Below are 22,897 nucleotides of genomic sequence, written 5' to 3' on the forward strand. Positions count from 1 at the left end.
CGATTGTTGAACGTGACGACGTCGGAAGAAAATACTGATGGAATGGTTGCATTTTTCAAAATAAAATTTTAATTTTATTTGTTTGATAGATATTATCGTTGCTATAAACAATTGACACCACATTCACTTTTCACTGCACTTCATCCTTGCCGAAAACATGTAAATGTATTATTGTATAGAAGCTGTCCACGCGGACGCATCGCTCACTCAAGTAGGAGAGAGACAGATGTCGAACGCAGAGGCCGACTGTGCCTCTTTGTCGCTCGTTCCGCGCTCTCGCTTGCACTTCAAGCCTTGAATGGAACGCCTCAGAGCGAGGTAACGCCGCATGTTGTCATGTTTTTTCGTGCGTGCAGCCGGCTCCATCGAATTATAAGACGTTGTCACGTCAAAAACCGTAATAAACTAAACGCAGACGAAGAATGCGGGAAATTTTGTGTTCCAAATAAAAAAAAAAAAATAATAATACTGGTATAATTTTATTAATTCAATGTACATATCATTAAACAAATATATACAAAAATTAGCAGACCCGGCTGTCGTCCTGTCTCATAGAGCAGCGCGATCTACCGGGTCCAATTAAATTCCTGGTATTTTTACACCATCCAGAAAATCACTAAAATATACACAAAAAACTTGGACATTGGATAGAAGCAATAGGGTATTTGACTGTTTCCCCCTTAAATGAAATGCTATTTTAAAGCTAACAATATAATATTTCTACACGATTTTCAGTATTTATATAAATTTCTTTAAACAAATTCAAATTAATAAATATGACGCCGAAACGCTGGGTTTGGGAGTTACCGTGTGTGGAGTATAAAGTAAAAGAAACTATAAAGAGTAATGATTATAAATTGCACCGTACAGATTTCCCTGCTTTTCGCGTATTATGCTAATTAAGCTTCATGATCTTTGCACATAAAATTTCATCCATATCGGCCCAGCCATTAAGGTTAAGCTGTAGAAGTTAGCTGACAAACAAACATACAGAAATATGTGTTTTAAGATATCTTGATGCTCTAGCGCATTTATTCTAAAATAAAGATGGCAACCCTATTTCTTCTGTCCGTCTGTCTGTACACCCCTAGAACAATCGTGGAATCGTTTTCGCATATCAAACACTGTATAGTAAAATAGGCCTTATCACATTTGTTGTACAGTAGAAAATCCTGTACTCCTGATTTATGTTATATAGATGCCCCGTCAAACGCCCAAGCTAAATAATTTTATGCAAATTTGAGCTTTAAGACAGTAAAATTAAGATCCGAAGAAATGTTTTTTTTTCATATTGGGAACAAAACGGATGATGTTTTAAAGGTACATACACAATATTTTGGAAAAAAAAAAGAAATTGCGTACTATTAATACAGAATATTAAAAGTCCTACCTGAATATGATTTCCACCATGCATCTTAAATGTTACTATATTTCTAGTTATTTTTTTTTAAATAAAATACACATATTAAAACTATTTTGGAAAGTCGTTATACATCTAATTTAAACCACAATATACAATCAGTAAATTTACAGATTTATAGTACGCGTCACGAAAGTTGAAAATAGTACCCGAGTAGTACGGGTAGCTAGTGAGTTTTATATATAACGGTAAGCGTGAAAAAAACCTATCATAATATTAATGATGTCATAAACGATAAAACAGCTTGGGTATGAATTCCTGTAGCTTCATAGTTAAATTTAAATTGACTGTGAGATAGTGATAGCAAAAGAAAAAAAAAACAACCGGGTAAAATGGGTTGTCGACTCTTAGACGCGTTTGGAACCCTCTTAGCTTTAGGTTTAAGTAAACAAATGTAGTTATCACCATCACCTCACAATAAATGTAACATAATATATAAGTGTGTGGGAAAACTATGTCAGCTTAAAATTCTCACTGACATTGACTTTATTTTTATCTGCTTTAAACCACTATACTATAGCGGTTAGCATATTCAACTACTGGGTTTGATATCCAGTTTAGACCAAAATTAGATGTGCGGGATGTTTCAAGAAATTCTCAGTAAAACCTGGAGTTAAGAATATTTTTTACCTGTGCCTCTCAGAGCGTGTTCACCTGCCGGTATCAGTTGTTATCAGTAGAGTGTGATAATAATCATAAAAACGCACTATGAAACTCTATCACATCACAGTTCCAACTTTAATGACAAAAGTCAAAGTTATAATTATATTGCCTAAACATCCTGTATATACAAAGAAAAAGAGATAAATATTCAAAAGTCCCTCATTATACTACAAAACAGCGAATCACAGAATCACGATAGATCCACTTCCGCGAAATCCTTCAACGGATCCAAGAACTTTGAACTCTCATCCGACACATCCGATTTGTCACCGTTTGACACATCCTGATCGCTTTTTACACTTTTGACATCACATTTGTCAACTTTAGCATTGCTTGTAACACTTTTGTCCCCGTTCGAGTCACTTTTAGCACACTTCCCACCGCCATCACTCTTGAAGTCATCCTGAGCATTCGACATGTCAAATTGTGAAACATCCTGTATATTGGACATGTCTAATTGTGAAACATCCTGTATATTGGACATATCTAGGTGGGAAACATCCTGTATATCGGACGCGTTGCTGTAGTTCTCGATGTCTATGTCATCAATGTCACGTTCTGTCTCCGGGGTCAAAAGATTTCTGCATTTAGTCGGGGAGAGGTTCTGCACAGCAGTTTTTGATACAGTTTTGAACATGTCTGAGATGTCCTCGGTGGAGAGCTTGAGAGCGTGCTCCCATCCCATCAGGGTTTGGGTGTGGATGGTGACCTGCCTGTCCGCTAACTCCAACAGTAGAGCTCGGATTTCTGTCCTCGTTTTTGGGATCCAATCCGTCAGTTCTGAACGTAAAGCCTCCGAAGCTTGCTCCAATCTGGAAAATGTATATGCAACTTAATAATAATAAATATACTACGACAATACACACATCGCCATCTAGCCCCAAAGTAAGCGTAGCTTGTGTTATGGGTATGGGTGGGTAAATAGTATACATAAATACTTATAAAATACACATAAACACCCAGACACTGAAAAACATTCATGTTCATCACACAAACATTTTCCAGTTGTGGGAATCGAGCCCACGGCCTTGGACTCGGAAAGCAGGGTCGGTGCCCACTGCGCCAATCGGCTGTCTAAAATATTAAAATCATTTATACACAAAGGTCCATATTACAATAACAAGAGATTTTTGAAACTCTTTATAATTTTTATAGTGTTTTTACCTACACTTGACATTTTACCTATCAATTTTATAAATTTCAAATGCCTATGCATAAGGCTGTGCTGTCCACCACGCCGGCCTAATTCGGATTGGTGGACAGTAAATATAGGTTTACTATTTTAATTTAAACTTTATACTTGATACATTTTGTATTATTGTCTTATTCTAAGTTTATGTGCAATAAAGTATTTGTTAGGGTAACGTACCCGAATGGTAAAACGGGACCCTACTACGACTACACCGTCCGTCCGTCCTTTTTTTTTTTTATTCCACTATTAGTTAACCCTTGACTGCAATCTCATCTGGTGGTAAGTGATGATGCAGTCTAAGATGGTAGCGGGCTAACCTGTTAGGGAGTATGGCAGTCATACTCCTAATCGGTTTGCACGCGACATCGCACCGGAACACTAAATAGCTTAGCGGCACGTCTTTGACGGTAGGGTGGTAACTAGCCACGGCGAATGCCTCCCACTAGACAAGAGAAAATTGAGAAATTATGAATACCAAAATTGGCCCTGGCGGGTATCGACCTCCTACTTAAATTCACAGCGGTCTGTCTTTCACCAGGCTGTACCTTATGAATCATGTAATAATTTGGGCTCCTCATGAAGCTAAATATAGTCTCATGCTGGAGCGGGTCCAGAACAAATTTGTAAGGTACTTGTACATGAAGCTTTATTGAGTGTACCCCTACTACCCATTGATGTACCCAACATTATTTGTTCTAGGCATGGTAGGATACAATGAGCTTAGGGTAAGGAGAGAGCTTACACTCGTAACGTATGTTTTTAGAGTACTGAGGGGACAAATATGTAATGCTGATGTGTTACGCCTGGTAAGCCTGCGTGCGCCGGACGTTTGTTATACGTTTGTATGTTTGGCGGAGGCACCGGCCATCGCTGCTGGCGGTGCCGAACGGGCGCACCAAGGTACTGAAGGAGGCGCCACTGACGCGCGCACTCCGTACCCTCAATGTGATAGCCGAGAAGACGGATTTATTTTGTTGCACTCTGAGTGATCTCACAAATATAACGATTTGGATTTTATCATATACACTATCTTAATATATATAAATCTCCTGTCACGATGTTTGTCCGCGATGGACTCCTAAACTACTTAACCGATTTTAAATTAAATTGGCACACCGTGAGCAGTCTGGTCCAACTTAAGAGATAGGATAGCTTAGATCTTTAATTATAGTCGCAATTTTATTTTAATGCAGATTATTTGTCTATAATTAATTGACAGTCACATGTTATATATATATATATATATATATATATATATATATACTACTATACTCATTTAAGGCTTAGCGATACTGAATACTTTAAAAACAAAATCTAACGCAGACGAAGTCGCGGGCAACAGCTAGTAGTTATATATATTATTAAAATGTACATAACATGCTGCATTGTCGTATTAGGACAACTTTTTCCTCTAATGACAAAAATGTAACATGGGAATAAATAAATAAATAAATGTATGTATTTCTGCTGCCGCTATAACAACAAATACAAAAAAAAACTTAATCGGTTTTTTTACGTACTTGAGTTTTATATTCTTTTGACGTAAAAAAAAAATATTACCTGTTGTGCACTTCATCTGTGGCGTTGTTACCCGCAACGTAAGCAGCTGGAAAAGTAAATATGATATACAACGTGTAAATGAACGTAAATGAAATAATTGTTCAGAGGCTTTAGAGGTACATTCTACCACAGCACAGCGAGAAGTAAGGAGTATACAGTACACAATGTAGACATGCAAAGGCGGCCTTATCGCAAACAATCTCTTACAGGCAACCTTTGTAGATAGGACTTACAGCAAGAGAACAGGATAGTGCCAAGAGTGTTGATAGATATACATAAATACCAAAATGTAAAGATACAAATACATATATAATTTAAATAAATATACGTAATATATAAATATAAAATATACATATTTGGGAACTGTGCCTCGCTGCGGTGGTTTCGAGGACGTTTTAGATTTTATTTAGTTTTTAAATAGTTTATTTTAGGTTATAGTTATGTATTAATAAAAATTATATTTAAAGTAAAAATATCTTACTTAAATTACTTTTAAAATATCATGAAATACTCAATATTTTACGAGATTTTTTTTTGCATAATTTACGAAACAGTTGTACTTTGCAGAATAAAATTACCCCTAGGTAGATATTCCGAAAAGTTGTAATAAAGTAATATCCTACTAAAAAAAAAAAAAAAATTATACATGATATATAAATAGAAAATATACATAATATATATAACAAACATAATATATATAAGTAGATTTTAACACACAGTTAAAAACGAGACACCGTGAGCGGTGGCATATTTATATTCAATCTTAAAGTAGAGTCTACGAGCTTTACAAAACTCTATTAAAAAGTACGATTATCTTTACATAAAGACTAATTACAGCTATTTAAAAATTACCAAATTTCGAAATATGAAGAACACTTGTTAATGCAGAACCATTCAAATTAATAGCGTATCAGAAAGGCGTATTTTTGGAAACTGAAAAAACAATAGCGATTCCTTAGAGTCGAGCTATAGGGCTCGGGTTTGGTGTGATTTTTTTATGAAACAGAAACATTTGAGGAATTATCAGTTAAAAAAAAAAAATCCATTTATTTCAAGTAGGCCTACTTTATAAGCACTTTTGAAACGTCAAGTATGTATGTTTGTAGTGACTACCACCGGTTCGGAAAGCAGATTCTACCGAGAAGAGCCGGCAAGAAACTCAGTAGTTGCTCTTTTCCAACATCAACATTTACAATCATTTTGCTATCTTGCGGGAGATGAGAGCGAGGCTGGCTGCTTCCATTCTACCTTGTCATTGAGGAATTCATCAAATGTATAGTAACCTCGCTGTACTAGATGCGTTTTTACACATTTTTTAAATGTATGCATTGGTAGGTCAAGAATTTCCTTAGGAATCATGTTGTAAAAGCGTATACTCAATCCCACAAAGGAGTTCTGCACCTTTCGCAGACGATATGCAATCACCCTAATGAATAGGTTTCTTCTAGACAAGCACGCTCTAACCTAGACCTTATTATTGCTTTCTAACAGGCATGATTGTAGTCAAGCGCTGGCCTATTGTTAATAAAGAAAAAAAAAACATTATTTAGTTGAGTGGCTGTTGAGTATTCATCAGTACCGCGTCATCATCGTATCAAGTCTGTCTGCGTTTATAATGCATAATATTTTTATTAATGAAAGCGGAGCCCTAGAGGTATACAAGTTCTAGCAGACGCGATAAGTTAAGAGATAGAGCTCCGTTAAAACCCAAGGTCGAAAAAAAAACGATAAAAAGCTTGGGTGTGAATTGCTCTAGCTTCATAGCTTAATATAAATTTACTGGAAGATGGTGATAACAAAAAAATAAATTTACCCGGCTAAGTTAGTTGTGGGCTCTTCTTAGACCAGGGCGCGTTTGGAACCCTCGTAGCTTTAGATTTAAGTTGGCGAACGAAGTTATCACCATCCCGTTACAATTATGTAAACATTTATTTCGAACCCAAGTTCCTTAACGAAAGTTGCTCTATTTACTGGACTCTATACGCCTGTTAAGTTTTTTGCCTGGTCTATGTTACAACCTGTATGATATTTTTATCAATTAAATGCGTAAGCTCCTGCGTACGCAGTCAGTAGAGGCAGGGTGGTGCGGTACTATAGCGGAGCCCAAGAGCGAAGCGAGCCGAAAGACGAGACACGTTAAGGGATACCTCCATTACAAACCAAGGTCTCTTTTTTTTACTAAAAGTATCTACTTTTGGACCAAAGTTGCTCTATTTAATGAACTCCAATATCCTGTTAAATCTTTTACTTAGTAATTGTATCACCCCTTATTTTTTTTTTCATAAAATGTCGCTATAAATGCCGTGTAGTTTCTGTTCCGTATGTTATCGAGGTGAGTACCAGGGACGCCACCAATAGAGGCAGGGTGGCGCTGTACTAAAGCGGAGCCCTACAAAGTAGCGAGCCGGAAGACGCGACACATTAAGAGACACCGTCTTTACAAACCAAAATCACTTTTTTTTTTTAGTAACATATCTAGATTTGAACCAAAGTTACTAAACGAAAGTTGCTCTATTTAATGGACTCCAACATCCTGTTCAGTCTTTTACCTGGTCATTTTATCACCCCGTATATATATTTTTTTTTCACAAAATGTCGCTATAAGTACCGTGCAGTGCGTCTCTGTTCCGTATCTTATCCAGGTGAGCTCCAGCGTACGCGGCCAGCAGAGGCAGGGTGGCGCGGTACTTCAGCGGAGCCCTGGAGCGCGGCGCGGCCGCGGCCGAAGCCCCGGCGCCGCAGCCCGCCACCGCGGCCCCGCACCGCCCGCCCGCCTGTACGGCCCACGCGTCGCACACCCGGCGCATTCTGTAACACATCATGATGTCAACCGATTGACGTCCGCCGAAGGTCTCTTGTATGGAGTTCACAAATCATGTATATTAAGGAAATGTGCCTATTTGTAAAAAAGTATGGACATTACTATATAACTAAAAAAGAACTAGAGCAAAATTAGAGAACGAGGGTAATAAATTAGAATGGCCCAAAGTAAACCTCACTTTATATAAAAGGAATGTTTATTGTATGGCAATAACAATTTATAACAAATTACCAAATAATTTTACTGACGGCCGATTGGCGCAGTGGGCAGCGACCCTGCTTTCAGAGTCCGGGTGTTTATATGTATATTAAAAGTATTTATGTACCTTATGCACGTTAGGCTAGTCGGTGGTGCTTGCAATATTGTGTACATTATTCTACTAGTCAAGCACTTTTATTTGATATCCATATTGTAATAAAAAAAAATTCGCCATTTGTTGGTGGCGGCCATCTTGGAATTTGAAACTTGTCAAAGTGCATAGTCTAGTCTTGTCTACTGGTCAAGCTCTTTTATTTTGAGCTCTTTTTTATGAGAGCTGTGATAAAATATGTGATCCGCCATTTTGTAGCGGCGGCCATCTTGGACTATAGGTATAAGATAAGATGTAAGATACGGAACGATTTTCATCAAATAGAGCTAAAAGCACCTACTCATTCACCTTTTCAAAGTCAAAGTCAAAAATATCTTTATTCAAATAGGCCCATAGGTGGCACTTTTGATGCATAAGACACATAAGAATTACACGGTAGTGAGATGATGGCGATAACCACATTTGTAAACTTAAATCTAAAGCTACGAGGGTTCCAAACGCGCCCTGGTCTAAGAAGAGCCCACAACAAACTTAGCCGGCTTTTTTTTGTTATCACCATCTCATAGTAAATTTAAATTAAGCTATGAAGCTAGAGCAATTCACACCCAAGCTTTTTTATCGTTTAAGTAATCCTTAATATTTGTCTATAAGCTTACGTTTTTATATAAACTTTGAACGATTTCATTTGGTAATTTGTTATAAAAAGCTACTAATATTATAAATGTGAATGTAAGTTTGTATGTTTCGCTTTCTAGCGAAAACTACTGAACCGATTTTATAAATTTAAAAAGCAAATAAAAATTTTCGGAACCGTCAGGATTTGAACCTTCGACTCTCTGGCAATCGCGACCTGAGCGCTTTCTCCAAGTAACCTACGGCTCTCCTGCCGTCGATGCCGAAATTAGTGATATGACTTTCACATCAGTCTTATAGCGACTGTAGCGCCATCTAGTAGGAAACGTTGCAGTTTTGATCTATTTCGATAAAAATTATAAAAAAGCAATGTGTCATATCTTGTTTCAAACGCGACTCATTGTTATATGGACCATTGAAAAGTACACCTACCTATAGACCTTAATTATAAAAATTCATTTGATAATACCTACTAATATTATAAATGTGAATGTAAGTTTGTTTGTTGCGCTTTCACGCAAAAACTACTTAACCGATTCTCATAAAACTTCGTACACATATTCTTGGAAGTGTTTTAAAAGAAATATAGGATACTTTTTATCCCGACATTAAGCTCGGTTCCTTTGGGAGAGGGGATGAAAGTATTTGACGATTGTACACCATAACTCCGACAAATTGTAACCGATTTAAATAACTATTTTTGTACTATAGAGGTAATAAAATGTGTTTAATTTTGCCCAAACTGTGGTTGGAGATAGAGGTCAGAACTCCTCAGCGGACAGCAGCAAACCCCTCATTTAAGGCTTAGCGATACTAAATACTTTAAATATTTATAGAACTACAACTAAATTGAATGCCACATCAAAAAACAAAAACAAACGCAGACGAAGTCACGGGCAACAGCTAGGCTGTTATAAAATAATATTTTATGTTAAGTACACTCACCCCATCAGCTCAGTGCTAAGAGAGACGGAGCCCTTGTACAGTTTGCTTGTGAGCATACACAGGGTGGTCAGTTTGTGCTGCAACGACTGCAGGTAGTCTGCTGCAGAGCTGAACTCCGGGTCCTTCACTCTGCAATAGAACGTATTCCACCTTAACACTTCATTAATCCTATAAAACGATATTAAATAGCAACATTTATACATATATATATATATTTGAAGCGGTTACAAGACTGTGCTACTGGCCGCCCTTTTAACTTTACTCGATGCCAAAAATCAAGTATATTTGGTTGTTTAGTTGAGGCAGGACAAACGAACAAACAAACTTTGGCATTTATAATATTAAGTATGGATTAGTAAGTATTTGCATCGATAATTGATGTTATGCTTTCTCACCTGGCGCCGTTCGCAGGTTTGGACTCCCCCCCACCGTAGAGGGCGGCGCTCAACCCCCACAGGTTCAGTGCGCTATTTTCACTCTTGAACACCTGGAAATGTATGAGGTTCATATTTATCTTTCGTCAATCAAGTGTAAATACCGCGCGAATAACACCACCCATACTATACTAAACCACCCACACCCTTTTCTCTCCTATTCACCAGACCGAACGTTCAAACTAGACAAAACCACCCGCAGCCATACTACCTGCACTAGTCCACACCTTTTCACTAGACCATATGTTCCAAACTAGACAAAACCACCCGCACCCTACCACAGTACCTGCACCAGTCCACACCTTTTCACCGGAACACACCACCCACAGTTGGCCATACATGACCAGAGTACCATACTATCCACACTCTCACTCCAGAACACACCACCCGTACTATACTCCACCACCCACACAACTTACTATACACGGATCATACCTTGTCCAAGTCATCGTCGGGCGTGGTCAGGAACAGTCGGAAGTCTTCGCTGTGCGTTAGGATCGGATGCTTGGCCACCCGCTCTGACGGAGAACAATTTTTTTTTTAATTTTATTACAACTTGCATTGGACAGCAACAGCATTGGAGCAGCACGGTGGATCTATGCTCTAAAACTGTCTCGCCTATGAGAGGCGAGAACTGAGCCTAGCAGTAGGACACTAATAGGATGCTCAAGTGTTAAGAAGAAAAAAATTAAGGAGTGAGTGTTAAGAATTAAGTGTCAAGAAGTAAGCATCAAGAATTAAGCGTAAAAAAGTAAGTGTTTAAGTAGTAAGCGTCTAGAAGTAAGCACGTAGAAGTACGTGTCAAGAAGTAAGCATCAAGAATAAAGGGTCCAGAAGAAAGAGTAAAGAGTAAAACGTCAAGAAGTAAGCGTCAAGGATTAAGCGTCCAGAGGTAATAGTTAAATAATAGGCGTCAAGAAGAAAGCGTTAAATAAGTAAGCGTTAAGGAGTAACGGTTTAAAATTAAGTGTCCAGAAGTAGGCGTTAAGAAGTTATTCTCAAATAATAAGTGTTAAGAAGTTAGTGTCTAGAAGTAAGCGTCAAGAAGAAAGCGTTAAGGGGTAACTGTTTAAAATTAAGCGTCCAGAAGTAGGCGACAATAAGTAATTGTCAAACAATAATTGTTAAGAGGTAAGCGTCAAGGAGTAACCGACAAGGAGTAGGGTAGTTACCCAGGAAGGCGTTGAGCGCGAGGCAGCGCACGGCCACGAACGCGGGCGAGTAGCGGTCCAGCTGCTGGCGCGCCGAGTGCAGCGGCGGCAGCGGCGGCGCCGCCAGCAGCGGGTGTGCGCCCGCCAGCCGCCGGTGCAGCAGCTACGCGGGCGGCAACCACAGGGTACAGTAGGCCACAGTTACAGATAATTGCTAAAACGCTGTATTCATCTAACGATGTACAATTCATGTACCTATATCTTATATCTTTAAACGAGCAATTCTTGTATATATAACTAGCTATTGCCCGCGACTTCGTCTGCGTTTGATTTTGTTTTTTGATGTGGCGTTCAATTTAGTTGTTGATCTAACAAAAAGTAAAGTATGCAGTATCGCTAAGCCTTAAATGAGAGGTTTGCTGCTGTCCGCTGAGGAGTTCTGTCCTCTATCTCCAACCACATTTATCAGATCTACACAAGTTTTGGGCACAATGAAATACATATTATAACCTCTACAGTACAAAAATAATGATTTAAATCGGTTACAATTTGTCGGAGTTATGGTGTAAAATCGTCAAACACTTTCATTCCCTCTTCCAAAGGAACCGAGCTTAATGTCGGGATAAAAAGTATCCTATATTACTTCTCACACTTTCAAGAATATGTGTACAAAGTTTCATGAGGATCGGTTAAGTAGTTTTTGCGTGAAAGCGTAACAAACAAACATACATTGACATTTATAATATTAAGTAGGGAAGTAGGGATTGGAATCTCGGAATCGGCTCCAACGAATTTCATAAAACTTAGTATACAGGGGGTTTCGAGGGCGATCTAGCTAGGATTTTTAGAAAATGTCATTTTATTTGTTTTTTTCCGGTAATGACCGATTGAACAGACGAAGTTGCACGGGTCAGCTAGTTATATTTTAAGTGAGATTGGCATGATGGATAGAAGCAGGCGTTACTCCACAAAATTCCATGATATATTAGGAAAATTAATATAGCGATAGCGTTCCTGCTGACTTGTGGAAACTGTTAGGTCCAGTAGGAGTACACTGGTTAACAAAACTCTTTAACCACATACTTCACACCCACGCTATTCCGGACGCCTGGCGGCGAAGCTATATAATACCATTTTATAAAAACAAGGGAGATATCAGCGATTGCAGTAATTATAGAGGAGTGAAACTTACATCACACACATTAAAAATTTGGGAGCGAATTCTTCATAATCGTTTGCACCAACTTGTCACCATATCAGAACAACAGCACGGATTTACGCCATCAAAATCTACTACGGACGCAATTCAGACCGTACGGATTGTAATGGAAAAGCACCGGTTAAATTGTGAAGACTTGCATCTGGTATTTATAGATCTGGAAAAGGCATTCGACAGAGTACCCCGTAATTTGGTTTGGCATGCCATGCACAATGCATCCCAGAGCACTATATTGTCTCAGTGCAAGATATGTATGACCGAGTGACTACACAAGTTAGAAGTATGGCAGGATTGAGTAAGCCCTTTGCAGTTAATGTCGGGGTCCACCAAGGATCGACTCTTAGCCCGTTCCTATTTAATTTAGTCATGAACCACCTTACAAAAGATATCCAATCCCCTGTGCCTTGGTGTTTGCTGTACGCAGATGACATTGTACTTATGGATAAGAACCCAAAAGAACTACAAGACACCCTTCAGAAATGGAGGCTTGCTCTAGAAACCAGCGGCCTACGCATTAGTCGAAGTAAAACAGAGCACCTTGAATGTAATTTTAGCGATAGTCAATCATCCGGTGCGGCAATCATGCTAGATGCACAACCACTACCGAAAGTCCAAAAATTTAAGTACCTGGGGTCTATGTTAACAACAACAGCAACAGTAGACGAAGATGTGACACACAGAGTGAACACCGCATGGCTACGGTGGCGAGCATTATCTGGAGTCCTCTGTGATAACAGAATGCCCTTAAAGACCAAGGGAAAGGTGTATAAAACCGCGGTTCGCCCTGCTTTGTTGTACGGCGCGGAGTGCTGGGCGACAAAAAGGACGCATGAGCAAAAACTGCACGTTAACGAGATGAAGATGTTGAGATGGGCAGCAGGTGTAACAAGACTCGATAAAGTACGTAATGAATACATCAGAGGCAGTTATAAGGTCGCCATTATAACCGACAAAATGACGGAAGGCAGACTACGGTGGTACGGGCACGTTATGCGGCGCGGTGACGATCACGCCGTGCGAAAAGCCTTGGCACTCCCTGAACATAAAAGAAAAAGAGGACGCCCTGCTTCCACGTGGTGGACGACGGTGGCCAAGGATATTAAAAACGCAAATCTAATTGACGTGACAACCCAAGACAGAGAGTCCTGGCGCAGAAAGACGAGGAGAGCCGACCCCAAATGATGGGATAAGGCTAGGGCAAAGAAGAAGAAGAAGCTTAATTCTCTATACACCGCGAAAAGCAGGAGAATCTGTGTGGTGTAATTTATAATTTCTTCAATCCTTATACTCCACACCAAACAAATCTTCGCACGCATGTACCCTCACGCACGTTTCGCTCCGAAACCGGAGCATCCTCAGGAGATGTAGACTTTTCAATCTCTCTCTCTCTCTCTTTTTGTGCCTCTCCACTACTGGAGGTTGGACGTCAGCTCAGCGAACTTCTCGCGGTCTTGTTTCAAGCGAAACAATGCTTCCACGCTTACAACATTGGTCCATTCACGGATGTTGCGCAATCACGACTTCTTCCTTCTTCCAACACGTCGTTTGCCCTCTACTTTTCAATGAATAATTGTTAATCTTTATATATGAAAGAAACTTGTGTTAGTTACACCATTTATAACTCAAGAACGGCTGGATCAATTTTTATGGTATTTGAATTTTGCGATAATTCTTAGTCCGGATAAATATATATAGGATAAAATTTATTAAAATATGGTATTCATACATAAAAATTGTATATAATTATGTTGACTTAAGAATTATTCATTGTAAAGTCGACGTTTCCTGAGGATGCTCCGGTGTCAGTCGAAACGTTCGTAGAGGGTACATTGTCGGAGATCTATTTGGTGTGGACTATAAAGACTGAAGAAATTATAAATGACACCATACAGATTCTCTAACTTTTGTGGAGTATAGCCAATTAAGCTTAATTTTCATAACATATCATGTGATTCTGGAAGAAATCGCTATGTAGCGATAAGGTTACTAAATTGTACTCTTGTGCTTTGTATTTAAATCTCTGTAACTACTTTTTTTTTCTTTGGTCTACAATAAAAGTGTATTCATTCATTCATTCTATGCAACATTTTACCAAATAGATTATTCACTCTTTAGTTTGTAATGAATGCACGCCGGAAACTTATATCTTAAATATGATAACATTGTAAAAGGTATCTGAGCCATATAAAAGTAGGAGGATAGGATTGTCAAGGGGGCTACGTGATAACAAGAGTTTGTAGAAGGAAACTGCTTGAATTTGCAACAATTGTAATTGTAATTTGCAAAAACTAGTATTATTGCTGTTATTGCTGCTCAGCGGCAGAAACTAATTTGCCGTTGAGCACGTGTGGTATTTGTGGTGGTACTTCCCCGCCGCTCACCTTGAAGTGGTTGTAGCGGCGCCGCACGCGCGGTGGTGTGGCCCAACGCGCACACACGCAGCGCACGCGGTACGTCACGAACGTCTCCAGCGTAGACAGTTGCTTCATGGGCGCATCCACCTACCGCAGACAAACAACTCAAGACAACAGAATCACGAATGTTATGTGTAATCTTGTTCAAGTAACGAAGTAGTCCTGTGTACCGTTTTCGGGTAGTCGGCTGCAAAATCGGAAACCTTTACCTTTCTGTCGGACCAAGGCAGGGCAACATGCGCCTTTCGAATTTGCTCACTTTTAAATGCTTACGGAAACAACTGTGACATTTTTGACGCGACAACGTCTTATAATTCGATGGAGCCGGCTGCACGCACGAAAAAACATGACGTATGCGGCGTTACCTCGCTCTGAGGCGTTCCATTCAAGGCTTGAAGTGCAAGCGAGAGCGCGGAGCGAGCGACAAAGAGGCACAGTCGGCCTCCGCGTTCGACATCTGTCTCTCTCCTACTTGAGTGAGCGATGCGTCCGCGTGGACAGCTTCTATACAATAGTACATTTACATGTTTTCGGCAAGGATGAAGTGCAGTGAAAAGTGAATGTGGTGTCAATTGTTTATAGCAACGATAATATCTATCAAGCAAATAAATAAAAAAAATCTTTTGAAAAATGCAACCATTCCATCAGTATTTTCTTACGGCGTTGTCACGTTCAACTATCGTCAGTAAGCCGACTTTACAGACAACCATTTTTTTTTGTAGTTCTTTGACCTCATTCAAAAAACATTTTTTATCATCTCTTTTCTTTGTACAGATATTTAAACTTTGATTTTTAAGCTGATTAGCTTTTAATTATTAAGCGTGCTGTGGTCATTTCTAGAAGGTTTCAATCTCCTGTCTTTCTCTTTTATTTATGTTATTCTCTTGATAATATCATTGATTGTTACCAGTTTAATGATCCAATAAAAAAAGTATTAGTATCCGTATGTATTATTTTTTTTAATTACACACAACCTGCGTTCTGTTATCCAAATGTTTTCCTTATCCTGGCCTAGGTTGCCTGGCAGAGTTACGCTTCTAAGCGATAAGGCCGCCTTTTGTATACTGCTCCTGCCTGTGTTTTTTTTATTCATGTTCTGTTTATTTTTTAGTTGTAGTGTGCAAATAAAAAGTGTAAATAAAAAATATTAAATATGCAGGCATTGTCGAGCGAGTAGTGTTAAAATACTTAAAACGGACGGATGATACAGCATTGGCGGACAGAAACCTGAATGTTATATCATTTAAGCGTAAAATTAAAGAGTTCTTACTTAAAAAGCGGTATTATGATATTAAAGCATATTTATCTGACATTTTATAGAAGTTTGACAAATATTTATTAATAGTTGTATATTATTATTATATGTTTTAAATACTTGATAAGAATTTAATTGAATGAACATTGAAAAGTCATAGTTTTTAAGAAATCAAATTTGCATGCCAATGGACGGCGATTGTATCACTATTATACTATTGTACCCACCAACCATGTAATAAAATAAATAAATAAATATACTATGACAATACACACATCGCCATCTAGCCCCAAAGTAAGCGTAGCTTGTGTTATGGGTACTAAAATAGCTGTCGAATATTTTTATGAATATAATACATATAAATACTTATAATATACAGATAGACACCCAGACACTGAAAAACAATCATGTTCATCACACATCATCCAATTGTGGGAATCGAACCCACGGCCTAGGACTCAGAAAGCAGGGTCGCTGCCCACTGCGCCAGTCGGCCGTCAACTATGTAATTCAATCTGCAAATAAAGAAATTGAAATTAGTACCTTCACAGCGATGTCGTGGCCATGCTCCATGATGAGGGGCGTGGCGTCCTGCGCGTCGTCCGTCACGCTCGGTGCGTCCGTGTCCGTCGCGTCCGCGTCGTTGAGTTCCAGCACAGCAGAGCTGCTCTCGCTCGCCATGTCGCTACACCGATCACATCATATTATAGTCGTAGAAAAGTAATAGGCCCGTTTTGACATTTGTCATCGCGACGTAACTAGTTATGGAACCATAAGACTCGGTACTCGATACTCACGATAAATAAATTCAAGTTTGTATTAGTACTTGATTGATATGAATATGTATTGTAAAGTGTTCGTTCGTTCAAAGTATTCCTTTAACTTAACAACCAATTCGCGTGACTGGCTGTTGATTATACGTCCACTTTTCAACATGTTAGAACAGAGTTCGTACTATATAACAACAAACACAAAAATCGAGTCAAATCACTATGTTTAAATCAATGTCCAAAAGAAGAGCCCAAGTTAACGTAACAGTAAACTATATATATATATATTCTTTCATATTATTTAATGCCCAAAAAAATTTACGTAATTTTTAAAACACTGTATGTAATTGATTTTTATTTTATTGTTTCTTTCAGTTTTGTTCCAAGTTACATTCTATGGTCTTGCACAAATGTCAAAACCGGCCTATTAAATTTTTACGACTATAATACACAAGCTTGTGAATGAATGAATGAATGAGTGAAAACACTTCTGTTGTACAGCACAAACATACAGAAAAATTGTTACTTAAAATTTAACACAAAATGTAGGTGTATATATAATTTGGCGGCCTTATCGATGCAAGATCTCTTCCCGGAAACCAATGGCGTAAAACACAGCTCAACAGAGGTAGGTGGCGCATATAAATATACATGTATATTTGCATATATGTTTACCTATATACATGCATAATTACTATACATAAATAATAAAATTAAACACAATATTATATATAGATACTGATAATTAATATATCAATAACAATAATAAATAAATATATACTATATTGTCAATCCCGATACGAAAAAGAAGAAGTTGAAGCAAGCAATATTTTAATTGCTTAAAACCCACTTTACTGAGAAAAGTTAGAGATGCGTGCTGGGTTCGGACTCTGTCCCATAAGTGAAGTCAAAGTCCTTCCCACTGGGCTTCTAGGGTGCCCAAAATTGGATGCCTGTTTAAGAAGAAGAAGAAGAAGTCGTTGCGGGCCTATGGCAGTAATGCAAATCTTTAATTATAAAAAAATATTAAATTATATATTCACAGAACTGTCTGCAAACATGTATTAATGAAAATTGAATTAAAAACCCTCAACTTTTAATATAGTGTACATTATTCACCTAGTCACTTAAATTTTTTGTTAACAATAATTGTAAGTTAATATTAGTTTATATATATTACATATATTTATTTAAGTAATGAAGTGTTTTTTTATGCTCTACCTAACTATTTTCTGTATTTGTTTTCTTCCCTAATGGTTGCCTGGAAGGAATTGCGATGAAGCAATAAGGCTGCCAAATTGTATACATTGTTTTGTTAAATACTTTTCTTTTTTTTGGTGTAAAGAGAAGTATGTATATTCATTCATTCATTCATTCAATCAATCATTACTAATTACCTACTTATTTATGTTCTGTTCTGTCAAGTAAATTAATTAAACTTTATTGTATTTTCAGGTGGTGTGTCAGCAACACAACTCATGTAGTGTAATCAGCTGGCTAAAAAGCTTCCTTGTAGTCTCAAGCATCAGCCCAAGGTTTCATAGTTTCTGAACCATATGACATATGCCAAGAAAAAAATGATTGAATGAATGAATGAGTACACTTTCTAGCAGTTACAGAGCTTTTAGTGACAGAGCTCATCCAAGGAAGTACTACTGCCATGTTTATTTCTGCCGCTAAGCAGCATTGTCGCAATGCTGTGTTCCGGTCTGAAGGGTGTGATTGCCGGTTTAATTACGGGCATACTAGGCTTCACACCTATGCCTCTTGACACAGGACAACATATTACAGGATCTGCTCCTTGAATGCCCTGAAGTTAAGTGCTGTTCTGTTTATGGACGTTGATTTTCCAATTACAATAAGGTGGGGTTAATAACTTAAAACAGTGCTTATGGTGAGTTGGCTAAAATAGATTGGTCAGAGTTACTACTGAATTTCGATAAGGTTGACGCTAAACTAGACATTTTCTACCAGACACTGATGCCCATTATACATAAAAATACACCTATGCGCAAAACGCGAGATAGTCATTATCCAATATGGTATACAGCTCCTTTATTAAGGGCACTGAAAGAAAAAGCAAAAATCCATCATAAATGCAAAAAATACAATAACCCTATGGATAAACTTACGTATGAGTTGTTACGTGAACGTTGTAAAGTCATGATTAAGGTTTGCTATGAGAATTTTAAGAAACGCGTTACCGAATCTATTCGTGATGATCCTAACTACTTCTGGAAGTTTTTTAAACATCGACGAAAAAATACAACAAATTGTATTCCCAATGAAATAATTCAAAATGATCGTATAGTTAAAGGAGGAAAAGATATTTTCGACGCTTTCGCAAAACATTTCACTTCAATATACAAAGAATCTTCCGACTCTCAATTAGAAAAGTACTCTGCACCCCTATTAGATAAAATGTTTTCCGGCGCGCCTTTTTGTGATTATCGAGTAACTGAAAAAGAAGTTTTTAAACAGCTTTCTAACTTGGATGCATTTAAAGGACCTGGTCCTGATCTTATTGCTCCAATATTCCTTAAAAGATGCGCGTACCTTTTGGCAAAACCACTAACGCTTATATATAATAACTCTTTACAAACGGGTGTAGTCCCCGCGAAATGGAAAATTGCCTACATAACTCAGGTCTACAAGACCGGAATCCAAAAGACATTGCAAACTATCGGCCTATATCTATTTTATCTGTATGTCGAAAAGTTTTAGAAAGCTTGATTCAAAAAAAAATGTATTTTCATATTGCTCCTTTCCTTGATCCAAATCAGCACGGATTTCGCCCCCGTAAATCTACAGCTTCTAATCTAGTCAGTTATATTTCTGATGTCGCTGAAACCGTTGACTCTGCTGGTGAGGTACACGCAATATACACAGACTTTCGTAAGGCCTTCGATCTGGTCAACCACAGCATCTTGCTAAAAAAAATTGAGTGTATGGGAATCCATGGTTCATTATTGCGTTGGTGTGAGTCTTACTTGATGAATCGGTCACAACTGATTTCTATCAATGGGTTTAAGTCATACGAAAGTAAAACACCGTTGGGCGTTCCTCAAGGTTCACACCTAGGTCCTACCTTCTTTTTAATATTTATAAACGATTTGGCACTTAATTTGAATTCAAAATTTAAAATGTTTGCAGATGATATGAAAATTAATAAAACAATAAATAGCCAAGCTGATGTAGACATTTTGCAAAATGATATTGATAACGTTTATTCATGGTGCCTTAGAAATGGCATGTTCTTGAATATAGAAAAATGTTTTCATATAAAGTTCACCAGGAAAAAAACATCGTTCAGTGGTGTCTATAAGATTAATAATATTACCCTTAAAGAAGTCACGTTCATAAAGGATCTAGGTGTTATAATAGATTCTGCACTAAGTTTTCGCGAACACGTAGAACACATAACCTCAAAGGCATCTAAGATATCAGGACTAGTTTTCAGACAAATGAAAATATTCAGAGACCCCAGTTTATCAATTCTTGTCTTCAACAGTGTTGTTCGCAGTATTCTTGAATATTGTAGCACGGTATGGAGCCCAGGGTATCAAGTGCATTCAGATAAAATTGAACGCATCCAAAGAAGATTCTTGTATCACTTGTCATACATGGATTTAAATTGTAAGAAATTATACACATACAACTTGCGACTTGAGTTCTATAAAATGTTTTCACTGAAGGAGCGTAGAAAGATTACAGATGTCATTTTTCTTGCAAAATTAATGAAAGGCCTAATTGATGCGCCTGAGTTGCTTGAGCGTTTAAAATTCGTAGTTCCACGTGAAAGTAGCCTCCAAAACCGTAAGACTTTTTGCTTGCCAAAAACCAGAACTAATCTTGGCCAACATAGTCCTATGTATCGAATGCAATTTCTTGCAAATTGCTTTCGTGATAGTATAGATATCTTCAGCGATAACATACCTAGTATTAAGTTTAAGTTAAGAAAAGGGTTATGGCTTAGGTAATTTTATTTCCACAATATTTTGTTTTTCTTTTCTTAGTAATTTATATATTTTTTTTTTGTTGTATTATTCTAAATTAGTTTTTCTAGCTGTTTGCAGCAGCCTTATGTACCCAACGGATTTGCATGCTATGTTCGCATCGAGAAGGCACAATTGTATACACATGCCAAATGTCCTATAGTTTATATTAGAGTAAGCAGTTGATTGTCAGTTTTGCGAACTAAATAAAAAAAAAAAAAATAAAAAAAATAAAATTTGTATTCTGCACTCTTTCCTTACATAAACTATAAGTGTGGGAAATTTTATATTTCTCCTTCCGCGAAATTTTCTTAAAAAGTGGTACAAAATGTATGCTTCACGTATTAATGTGTGGCTTGACAGCAGCAGATATTGGTATATAGCACTGAGTAAGCAACATTGACCCGAGTCAGTAAATGGATGGGTTGTTGCCCAACTTGGGAAGTTTGAAAGATAATTTCGTATTCATAAGTTTCTGCTCGTAAGTATCACTAACAAAAAATACTAGTTGTTAAAGGAAGAATGGAAATTGCAGTTTTAATTGATTCGTATGCTAAAGGTTAATATATATATATTTTTACTAACACAGTGTGACTTTAAAAAATATATTTTGATGATTGTTTTTAGGGTTCCGAAAAAAAAGGATACTTTAAAACAGATCCAAAACACCGAAGCATATTTCAACGCGAAACTTTAATCATACATAATTAAGTGGGCGTAAATTCTTATCGCACGTTGACTTTGATTACAGCTCATTATAGTAAGATAACAATAGAAAGGTGAGCGAAATTTTTAGAAACGCCTTTTGCTTTCGCTCCGTTTAACTAAATAAGGATCGATATTGCATATGTGCACCACCTCTAAAAAGTGCTTAGTTCACAAGTTATAGCTGTGTAGTATTTTGACTTACCTGCTTATGTTACAGCGAATTACTAAGCAAATCGGGCAACCACTACTCGGAATGACTAAAACACTATTTTGCTAAATAAATTGACAAAATACAACACAACCGGACACCATCCTCACCGTTTGACGGGTCTGTGACTTTGACACTTAGTGGCATTATTTAGTAGGTATTAAACCTCTTTCGGCTCTAGGTTCCAGCCTTTTTAAGCCCGTAGACGACGAAGAATTTCGGATGAGCCTTCATTCTCATATGTGACGAGAGAATCAAGATATACGAAGTTGTAGCAAAGGTTCGAGCCAAGTTTGTAAATTTCTTCTTTTGGTCGTTCAAATCCGACATGTTTGCACCTCTTTTCCTTAAAAAAGACAACTAAAAATTGTACCTCTTGGAATTGCCGCTAATGACCGATGACAATACTACGTTAGGACTGTGCCGAGTACTTTGTCGATCGTACTCATCGACACATCTTGTGTAAAGGTTTATCAAATTAGAAAATATTGAAGCAACGATTGTTACAGGTTTGTAGTTAGCATAAGTTGCTCTAACTAAATTAAGTATGTGCGTCAAAATTGAATAAGATGCTGGATCGTGAAGTTAGCTTTAGTAGCTCGATCGTCCAACTAAACGCACAATCGAGGACTGTATTTATTTTTAAATTAGTAGATCAATTGTGTAGTAAACATAAGTTTAACGATCGTGCGACTAAATTAATCAATAAAGTTGCTTGATTGTGCAACTAAATAAATTCAAAAAGTTGCTCGATTTTGCGGCAAAATTATTACCAATATCGCATTTGTAGTAGTATTAGTAGTAGTAGTAGTATCGCATTCGTAGTTTGCATAAGTCACTTGATCTTGCGACTAAATTAAATACGTGCGACAAATTTAAATAAGTTGCTCGATCGTACAGCTAAACTAAGTAAGTCGCATGATCGTGCGACTAAATTAAATATGTTGCTTGATTGAGTAACTAAATTAAATAAGTTGCACGATCGAGCGATTAAATTAATTAAAAAAGTGGCTTGATTGTGTGACTAAATGAATATAATAGCTGTCGTGCAGTTTGCTTAAGTCGCTTGATCGAGCGATTAAATTACGTGATTTTACGCTAGCAAATTGCTCGACGTATCGTCACACACACGTTACAGATAAAAAACATTTTAAAATAAAATTTCTATTTATTATTAACATCACATTTTGACAACATTA

General features: G+C 37.5%; 1 protein-coding gene across 1 annotated transcript; it reads right to left on the reverse strand.

Annotated features, from left to right (window-relative positions):
* Nucleotides 1-1,300: 1,300 nt before the first annotated feature.
* On the reverse strand, nucleotides 1,301-21,801 carry LOC120635455 (sorting nexin-7-like). The gene is made up of 10 exons (XM_039906480.1): nucleotides 21,693-21,801; nucleotides 16,561-16,702; nucleotides 14,730-14,849; nucleotides 11,151-11,292; nucleotides 10,414-10,496; nucleotides 9,940-10,031; nucleotides 9,545-9,673; nucleotides 7,444-7,643; nucleotides 4,836-4,881; nucleotides 1,301-2,895 (listed from the first exon to the last, which is right to left on the reverse strand). Exons 2-10 carry the CDS (start codon nucleotides 16,696-16,698, stop codon nucleotides 2,274-2,276), a joined length of 1,572 nt encoding a protein of 523 aa, XP_039762414.1. The 5' UTR covers nucleotides 16,699-16,702; nucleotides 21,693-21,801; the 3' UTR covers nucleotides 1,301-2,273.
* Between the last annotated feature and the right edge of the window lie 1,096 nt (nucleotides 21,802-22,897).

Source organism: Pararge aegeria, chromosome 26, assembly GCF_905163445.1.
Source record: "Pararge aegeria chromosome 26, ilParAegt1.1, whole genome shotgun sequence".
Lineage (NCBI taxonomy): Eukaryota > Metazoa > Arthropoda > Insecta > Lepidoptera > Nymphalidae > Pararge > Pararge aegeria.